This window comes from Camelina sativa, chromosome 2 (genome assembly GCF_000633955.1).
Source record: "Camelina sativa cultivar DH55 chromosome 2, Cs, whole genome shotgun sequence".
Taxonomy (NCBI): Eukaryota; Viridiplantae; Streptophyta; class Magnoliopsida; order Brassicales; family Brassicaceae; genus Camelina; species Camelina sativa.
Window position 1 is genome coordinate 5,238,332 of NC_025686.1, and position 9,816 is coordinate 5,248,147.

Genomic DNA, 9,816 nt, shown 5'->3' on the forward strand with positions numbered 1-9,816 from the left:
TTCTAGAAAACCCACACCTAGGATCCTTTGATACCCGGAACTGTTCAAGCTTATTTTGAGAAAATCTGTCAAAAGCGGATCAAAGACATGGTTAGCAATGTGAGGACTAGTCGAGTTCAACCAAACTGGATTGGAGACACTCTCTGGAGCACGATGGAGGATTACTGGGACACTGAAGAAGCACAACAAAAGAGTAAACCTTACTTTGATGCCCGTATGTCTGACCGTAATGGCCTAGGTCCTCATGTCCACCTCTCAGGGCCAAAGTCTTATCGACAGCTTCAAGACGAAATGGTTAAGTAGCTGTTATTTTGCCACTTTCAATTCTTACTTAACTGTTATTTTTTTTAGTTAATCTCTTATAACATTGCAGGTTGAGGAATTGGGAAGAGAAGTCCGACTTGGTGAGGTTTTCATCAAGGCACATACAAAGCCTGATGGTACATATGTTGATCGGAAGGCAGAAAAGATTGCAGGGACATATGAGAAGACTGTTCAAGAGAGGTTGTCTCAGCTCGAGGCAGAGTCTTTTGCTGTGTCAGATGGAGAATCACGGCCACGGGACCTCACAACAGAAGAATATACAGAAATTTTCCTGGAGGTAACTTTTTTAAAAAACCAATACACATTTATAGTCTTGGAGTTTAATTTGTCATCTTCTAACCTCCACTTTTCTCTTATTTTCAAGTCCACTGAGAAGGATTCAAGAGGAACACCTTATGGAGTTGGAAGCCTCAAGGACTGCCTTGTCGATGGAACGCATAAGCAAGCATGTGGCTCAACTACCTTTGTGGCTCTCGAAGAACAGTTGAAGAAAGCTCAACGCATGATAGAAGAACAGGCTGCTCAACTGGAGCGGCTTGCTGCGCATGATGAAGAACAGGCTGCTCAACTGCAGCGGCGTGATGCAGAACTTGCTGCGCAATCCAAAGTTATTGCTGCCCAGAACGGCAAGATTGACCAATTCTCCATCGTGGAAGATTTTCTGAGGGAATGTGATCCGCGGTTTCAGAAGTTTGTTGCAAGCCATTCAGCTAAAGAGACAACTCCAACTCCATCAACATCTGCTTAAGGTACTCTTCACTTCTAGCTCATCTTATACAATCATCTGGGATCATTTCTTTTTCTTTGTACCTTCATTTTTTCAACTTGACAGAACCTTAAGGTATTGTGTTATAACAGGGATCAATTCCAGATTTGAGAAGGATACAAGCAGACGAAGCTAACTTGGGAAACGATTGGAAGAAGCTTTTCTTGTTGTTTTCTTGATCAATGTTTTTTCTTTTTGTTATCTTTTGAACTTGGGGTTGTAATGAATATGATGTTTCTTTCTTTTTGTTAATCTTTTGAACTTGGGTTGTAATGAATATGATGATACTTAAGATGTGTTTTGTTAAGATGTGTTTTGTTTATGTAATATTAATTGTAGTTATTTTTATAATTGTTCAAATATAAGAATTAGATGTAAATCCAATTAAAGAGAATTTGTAAAACAAAATTCAAATATAAAATTTAAGATAAATCAAAATAAATATTTATAATATAAATATTTATAAATATTTATATATAATATTATTTAAACACATAATCGTAAATTAGTCGTAAAGTAGTTACTACATTTAGTGACTAATTGACGACTACATTTACAACTATACAAATAGTCTTAATGTAGTCGTAAACTAGTCACTAACTTAGTGACTACATTACGACTAATTTACGACTCATTTACGACTACAAAAAATTGTCGTAAGGTAGTCGCCATTTGGCGACTAAAATTACGACTATAAATTTAAGCGACTCTCGGTTAGCGACTACTGGTTTTAGTCGCTGTTTAGTCGTAAAACACCTTTTAGCGACTAAATAATGACTAATAGTGTAGTTGCTCTTGGCTTGTTTTCTTGTAGTGGGAGGTGATTTCAAGCCAATCAGATGTGTGTGTAAAGAGTTATACCTGTTTTAGTGATCGTATATACAGCCAGAGCGAAGACTTGAGCCACAAGACAAAACAATCGACCATATGGTCGATCAACTTGAGCTGGAATTGAACAGACCCCTAGACTTCAACAATCGACCATTTGGTCGATCAGATGGTCGATCAACCCGAGCTGGACTTGACCAGACTTCCGAGACTTGACCAAGCGATCAACCCGATCGACCAAGCGATCGACCAATGGTCGATCAAATGTTATTTTTGGAACCAAAACCCGGGTTGTTCCAGTTTTCTCTGGTTTGTTTTATTCTAATGCGGTTTTTTCCTGTTTAGTTTCCTATTTTCCTATAAATACACTAACTACTCATTAGGAGATACTATCTTTTTTTGCTTTTTAGGATTTTTAAGTTTGTTTATCAAAGTTTGTTGGATCATTTGTTTATTTTCCAGTTTTTAATAGTGATTTCTTTTTCATTTCTCGTATTCTACAATCTCTAATTATGATTTCACAAAGATCAAACCTCTACCTTTGTGTGATCATAACCAATGAGTGAGTAGATCTTTTAGAACTTTGGGCTTGGTAGATTAGGGAGATAGATGATTGATCTATGATGTTTAATGCTTTATTTACATGAATCATTTCTTGTTTAGTGATTATAATGCTAGATTAACCTTGATCATGTTAATTCTAGATATTAAGACTTCTATGCCCATAATGTGTTTGATGAAATTTCTGACCAAACTATTCAAGAGCTTTGCATTCCTAGCCAATGGAAATTGATGATTAGGGTGCTTAGTGGTATTTAGACTTGTTTATAATGCATGCTTATCTTGTGATTGCTTTTGGAAATTGTTGATGATTACTTGATTAGCATAGGATCTCTATCATGAAAGTGAATTGATTTGCATTAGTGTTCTTAGCCTAAGGATTTTTGGATTGTTGCTTAGACATCTAGGATTGATTAGCTATCTCCCAAGTCATTAACCTTGCGCAAGGTTCATTTTTTTTATCTTGATTTAAAGCAGTTTTAAGTTTTTTCCCTTGCTTTGTGTTTTCTTTCTTTTGCCTTGTTTAAATTTGCTTGTTAGTTAAGTTGTTCAATTAAACCAATCCTTTGTTATTAGCTTAGATTAAGTATTCATGTGTATTCCTAGCGTGTTGATCATTGCAAACTGAGGTTCTATAATTTAATTGATAAAAGTACTACATCAATTTGGCGCCGTTTCCAGTTTGCAATCGCAATTAACCATTAGAATTTCATCTTTTCTTGGGACTATGCCATTTAATTTTGCGAATATGATTAGCTTCATGCATCTTGATGAGATGATGAATTCACTTTTGCTTGTTTTACTAATTTGTCTTCCTTGATTCTTTATGCTTTCAAAGGTACTCAAACCAAAATAAGAAGAATGGAAAGACAAGGTCATTCAAGATGTTGGCTTTGGACAATCAAACAAGCATTACTAAAGCTCCAAAACCTCAAGAACTGAGAACAAATCCGACCCTCCTCCAATAGAAGCCAATGCTTATAAAATCAAGGCAAGTTTGATTAGATTGATTCAAGCCTCTAAATTCTTGGGACTACCTTTGGAGAATCCCTATGATCATTTGGACTCCTTCGAGAGGATGTGTAGCACATTTACGATTGGAGGTGTGCCCGATGATAGTATCAAGCTCATCTTATTTTCAATTTCTCTTAGAGAAAATGCAAGCCGGTGGGAGAAAGCTATACCATCATATTTGGTAAACTCTTGGGATGATTGTAAGAGGATCTTCCTGCTCAAGTTCTACTCCAAACAAAAAATGGTCCAAATGAGAAATGACATAATGGGGTTTAAGCAAGGAATCTACGAAAGTGTTCTTGAAGCATGGGAACGGCTAAAGGGTTACACTCGAGATTTCCCTCATCATGGATTCCCCAAAGAAGCTATCCTTATTATTTTGTATTGGGGAGTGAATAAGGAGCTAAAATTGTCATTGGACATGGCTAACAACGTGAGTTTTGCAAACCTTACAATGGAACAAGGAGAGTTACTTGTTGATAATCTAGATCAAAAGTGATGGTAGCTATGGTGAAGGTTATGGGTGTTCTTTAAGGGATAGTGATGATCTGAGAAATCCTCCACCTCAAGGAGATGACACTAACACCCTCCTTAGGCAGCTTCTCCAAGGGCAAGGAAAATGAGGTATTGAGCTTGCTACAAAAATGAAGGCTATGCAAACAAAGGTTGATGACCTCTATGGTGAGCTACATGCCAAGATCGAGCACTTGAATGAGCATGTCTATAGCCATTCTTCATCTTCTTCCAAGCATCCACTGGATGATCTACCGGGCAAGCCCAAGATCAATCCCAAGGAGTTTTCCAATGCAATCTTACCAAATGAAGTGGATATGGAACTTTTAAGTGTTGAGAGCTTGGTGGTTACTAAAGATGAGACAACCAAGGAAGGCAACAAGATAAATGATATTGTAGCGAAGAGGGTTGAAAAGAAAAACACACCAAGTGCTGCAACAAACAAGAGGAAGAAGAAACAAACCCACCCTCCCACCATTATTTCATCTCCTATGACCTTGTGTTTGCATCCCTTAGGGCTTGTTGATGGAGCAATAGAGTACAAAGTGAAGCACAAAAGTCCTTCTTCACCCTTTTCAAGTGTCAAAGCTAGGCCAGTCCTTCTTCACCTTCTCTCAAGAGTCATTACTATCAACCTTCACTCTCTTTCCACCAATTCAACAGGATCTCAAGGGAGCATTAAAGCTCCTCCTCTCACTCCATTCCCTAAGGTTCACAACTAGGGCCAAGGTATGGTCATAACTTTCCATTGTATATACCATTTGCGTCTTGATTTCTTTATTTTTGTTAGTCTTTTTCTTGGAATTTTCTCACACCGAGACGGTGTGAATCAAGTTTGGGGGAGGGACTAACTGTAACGCCCCCAAACCATACTATGACCACGAAGGCCATCGAACTGCCCCAAGATGCCACTATGGAAACGTTCACCAATGATCCGGCCGGGTGCAAGAACAAATCAGGCCCCTTCGGCCAGTCCATCGGTGAGGTTCCCGACCATACGACACGTCCTTAAGGCTTTGCAACCCTACAGACACGCCGTGCGTTGAGCCGACTCGGACAAAGTCTATATCAATATGACTCGCTCGATTAAAAGAAATCCGATTACATTAATACTTAAAAGAGTTTACTACAAACGATTACACAAAAGGGGAACAAGGCTTAGTGCCAAAGTTTGGTTCGCAATAAAACATACTTGAATTTTACAATAGACACCAAAATAAAAATACTCCGGAGTCCTATCGTTCACCACGCCCTCTAGTTCCCTCTAGGGTTACCTGAATCACAAAAATTATCATAAGTAATCTAAGATTACTTAGTGAGCTCAGGGTTCCTGCAAAGAATTAAACCCCAATCCCAAACCCCCTCAACAAACAACATGCAAGCATATACAACAACATGCAAACATAAACAATTAACATGCAAGCAAATAAAACAACATGCGTGCATAAATAGCTAACATGCAAGCGAGATAAACATCTAACAAGCAAGCACACAATACAACAATCTATCAGAGATAACATGCGGAAGCTGATAAGCTAAGCAAAATTATTCTACAAGCAATCGCAACTACATGCAACAATAAACATCAACATGCAACAATTCAAACTTGAAATAAAACAAAAGTTTTAACAAGTTCTAGTTTATTGGGCCCTGTATGCGTCCTTTCCCTAAACCCCTCATGAATCACCGAATCGCAGCCACTAAGGCATGCGATCGGATATCACCCAAAGCCACACCCTCGTCTAGACAGCCTCGGCCAGGGTAGCGAGCCCAGTAACCTCCGAACTCTTCGTAACCAACCCTACAAACACACGAACATGGGTTGCATGTCGCGGCTGCATGTGGTACGGAATAGGAAGGATAGCAATACCAAGTCTTACTACGCTTAGCCGGAATTTCTTGCGGACTAAAACGCCTTAAGACTTCACCGAAATTAATACTTGAGTTTATATGATTTTTAAGCTCATAACTTTACAAGTATTTTAACTAGTTATCGCACTTGTTACTAGAACGTTTCGAACTAGCAACCGGCATAACCTCACCTCGCATGCATTTAAACAAGAAAAACCCAAAAGAATTTCAAGTAAATGCAACTAAATGCTTTATGCAAACCGCGCACTAGATGGATGTCTTTAATTCCCCATCTAAGCCGGCAAAGTATGTGCCTGAACTCACAGTAAACCGTCGATGATCGGTCTCCTTTGACGAAGCTTCTCTCGCGGCACACTCGGATCTCTTCTTCAGTTAGAATCGATTTCCTTATCGATTTAGCCTTGTGGTCGATAGTCGATAATCTTAGCATGCACCTTCTCTTCTTTCTTTCTTTCTCTTGCGGCAACACCCTTCTTCTTCCTCTCTTCTCTCTCGCTCACTTTCTCTCTCAAATTTTCTCTCCTTACCCCTTTATGACTTGTGCGAAAATAAGAGAGGTGGGCCACTATTTATAGAGAACTTGGGCGGTGGAGTCGACCAATGCATGCAACTCTTCTTCTTCTTCTTCTTAGTTGCTATTAGTGCATGTCTTAACACTTGGAGAGAAATCGATTAAGCCACCTTGATCTCCACTAATTCTTCCTTGAATTTGTTTAATCTCCACTAAGCTCCACTAACTCTTCTTGATTTAAATAATCATCCCACTAACTTCTTCTTGAATTATTTAATCATCCCACTAACTTCTCTTGACTTAAGCAATTTTTGGTGGAGGGAAGAATTTTTGTGGGATCGGTTAGTGTTCTCGGTCGTTCGTCGGTCAGCTCTCGGCGATTCTCGGTCTGTCTCGGTACTCTCGGCAATTTTTCTCGGACGCTCTCGGCAGCTATCGGTAATTCTCGGATTTTCTCGGTAATCCTCGGATTTTCTCGGTAATCCTCGGTAGCTCTCAGACAACTCTCGGTCTTACGGACATCTTCGGACAACTCGGCCATTTCTCGATCCGTCCAGATTTTCTCGGACTTTTCTTCTTTAAATTTTCTTCTTCCCTTATTGGCTTCCCTTTTTAGTCTTTTGGCCTTGAGTTTTATTTTTGAATTTTACCCCTTGGTGAGGGTCATTACATTCTCCCCCTCTTAATAGAATTCGTCCCGAATTCCATAGGGTTCCGATGGTCCTGCTTCATCTTCTTCGGTAAACAACAGGGGATACTTGGCACGAATCCTATCCTCATCTACCATGTGGCGACTTTACGGTTCTGCTTTCCCCAAAATACTTGAATTTGAGGAATACTTATGTTCTTCAACTTCCGAGTCCTTCTTTGCCCTATTCCAAAAGGTCCTTCGGGGTATGTGAGGTAAGGCCCCAACTCCTCGATAGGCTCTGGCACAATTATGTTAGGATCTGGTACATGCTTTCGTAGTTGTGAAACATGGATGACTTTATGCAGTCGTAAAACCTCGGGCATAGTTAGCCGATAGGCTACTTCTCCAACTCTCTTCTCGATCAGGTATGGTCCGATAAACCTTACCGCAAGCTTTCCCACTTTACCAAAATGATCCTTTCCTTTTTGTGGTGCAACCTTCAAGTACACCATATCCCTAACTTCAAATTCCACTTCTCGTCTTTTACGGTCTGCGTACTTCTTCTGGCGGTCTTGTGCCTTCTTCATACTCTCCCGTATGAACTTGATCTTCTCCGTCGTCTCATCAATCAGTTTGTGATTGAAGCTCGTCCTTTCTCCGATTTCGGTCCAACACAAAGGTGTTCGACAAGGCCTTCCGTACATCGCTTCAAATGGTGACATGCCGATACTCGAGTGATAACTATTGTTATACGCAAATTCGACCAATGGCAAATTCTTCTCCCAATCCAATGACCATTCCAGAGCACACAATCGGATCATGTCTTCTATGGTTCGGATAGTCCTTTCCGTCTGTCCATCCGTCTCTGGGTGGAATGAGGTGCTCATGTGAGTATCTGTTCCCAATGCCCTGTGTAGATCTTGCCAAACAATGATGCGAATTTCGGATCGCGATCAGAGACAATGTTTGCTGGCATACCATGTAACTTCAGAATCTTATCTATATACTTCTCTGCCAAGACTGGTGCTTGGTCTGTACTTCTTACTGGAACCAAATGGGCTACTTTGGTTAAACGATCAACCACTACCCATACTGCGTCATTGATTCGCCCTTTTCTTATCGGTAGGCCGGTAATGAAATCCATCAAGAAAGAGTCCCATTTCCAAGTCGGTATGGGCAAGTTGCAAAGTAAACCTGCTGGCACTTGATGCTCTACCTTGATTCTTGGACATGAGTCACATTGGCTTACCCATTTTGCTACTGCTCTCTTTAGTCCAGGCCAATGATAGTATCTACGAACGTCCTTGTACATCTTGGTGCTCCCCGGGTGTATACTTAACGCTGAGCTGTGGGCCGTAGTCCGTTCCGGTCAGGTACAGTTATTCTCCCGTTGAGAAGTAAGGTGTCATCATCAGCTAAATGATAACCACTAGCATTCGGTCCTTCTGAACTCTTCAATTCCTCGATGATCTTCTTCAGGTTCTCGTCCTTGGGTTGCTCTTCACGAATTCGATGCAGTAGGCTCGCTTGGGTTACGGCTTGTAATCCCAATGGCTCACTAGATTCTCCTTCTAAGGCTAAAAGCCTTACCTTCTTCAATTCGTCGGCCAAAAACTCCACGTCTTTCTCGGCATCAACTTGTGCTCTTCTTCGGCTTGGCGCATCTGCTACTACGTTTGCCTTGCCTGGGTGGTACTGAATCTTCAAATCGTAATCGGCAATGAATTCCATCCACCTTCTCTGGCGCAAATTAAGATCTGGTTGCGTGAACAAGTATTTAAGAATTTGATGATCCTTAAATACTTGGACAGATTCTCCATACAAATACGATCTCCATATTATGAATGCAAACACCACGGCTGCCATTTCTAGGTCATGTGTGGGGTAGTTCTCCTCATGCTTCCTTAACTGTCTGGAGGCATAGGCAATCACATCCAACACCAACTCTTGATGCGTCTGTAAATACATAATACGGTTGATTTGGCTCGGGTAGGGCTAACACTGGTGCTGATGCCAGCGCCCCCTTTAACTTCTTGAAAGCTTCTTCTACCTCCTCGCTCCATATAAAAGGTACTCCTTTCCCGGTGAGTCGTGTCAAAGGTTTTGCAATAGTTGAAAACCCCTTTACGAACTTCCGGTAATAGCCTGCAAGGCCTAAGAAACTTCTAATTTCCGTCACTGAGGTTGGTTTGGGCCAATCCTGGATTGCGGCAATCTTCTCCGGATCGGCGGACACGCCCTGCTCCGAAACTCGGTGTCCTAAAAATCCAATCTCCTTTTGCCAGAATTTACACTTGCTGAACTTGGCGAACAGCTTCATCTCCCTTAGTCTCTCCAACACTCTCCTCAAACGCTCCGCGTGCTCCTCTGCACTCCGTGAGTATATAAGGATGTCATCCATGAATATTATCACGAATCGACCCAAATAATCGTGGAAAAATTCATTCATTAAACGCATGAATGCTGCCGGTGCATTGGTGAGTCCAAACGGCATTACCACGAACTCATACTGGCCGTATCTTGTTTGAAACACCGTCTTCATCACATCTTGTTCTGCAATCGAGATTTGATGATAGCCGGAGGCTAAATCAATCTTCGAAAACCAACTTGCTCCTCGGAGTTGATCTAACAACTCGTCAATCCGCGGCAACGCATACTTGTCCTTGATAGTTATGTTATTGATTCTTTGGTAATCAATACATAAACGCATGCTTCCGTCCTTCTTCTTGACGAAAAGCACTGGGGCTCCCCATGGCGATGAACTCGGTCGAATAAAACGCTTCTCCAACAAATCCT

The 9,816-nt window shown here is 40.9% G+C and overlaps 1 protein-coding gene across 1 annotated transcript; it reads left to right on the forward strand.

The window, feature by feature from the left end:
• On the forward strand, positions 154-1,179 carry LOC104748619. Its single transcript, XM_019229843.1, has 4 exons — positions 154-294; positions 374-601; positions 689-1,073; positions 1,157-1,179. The coding sequence occupies exons 1-3, from the start codon at positions 154-156 to the stop codon at positions 1,070-1,072; spliced, it is 753 nt and encodes a 250-aa protein (XP_019085388.1). The 3' UTR covers position 1,073; positions 1,157-1,179.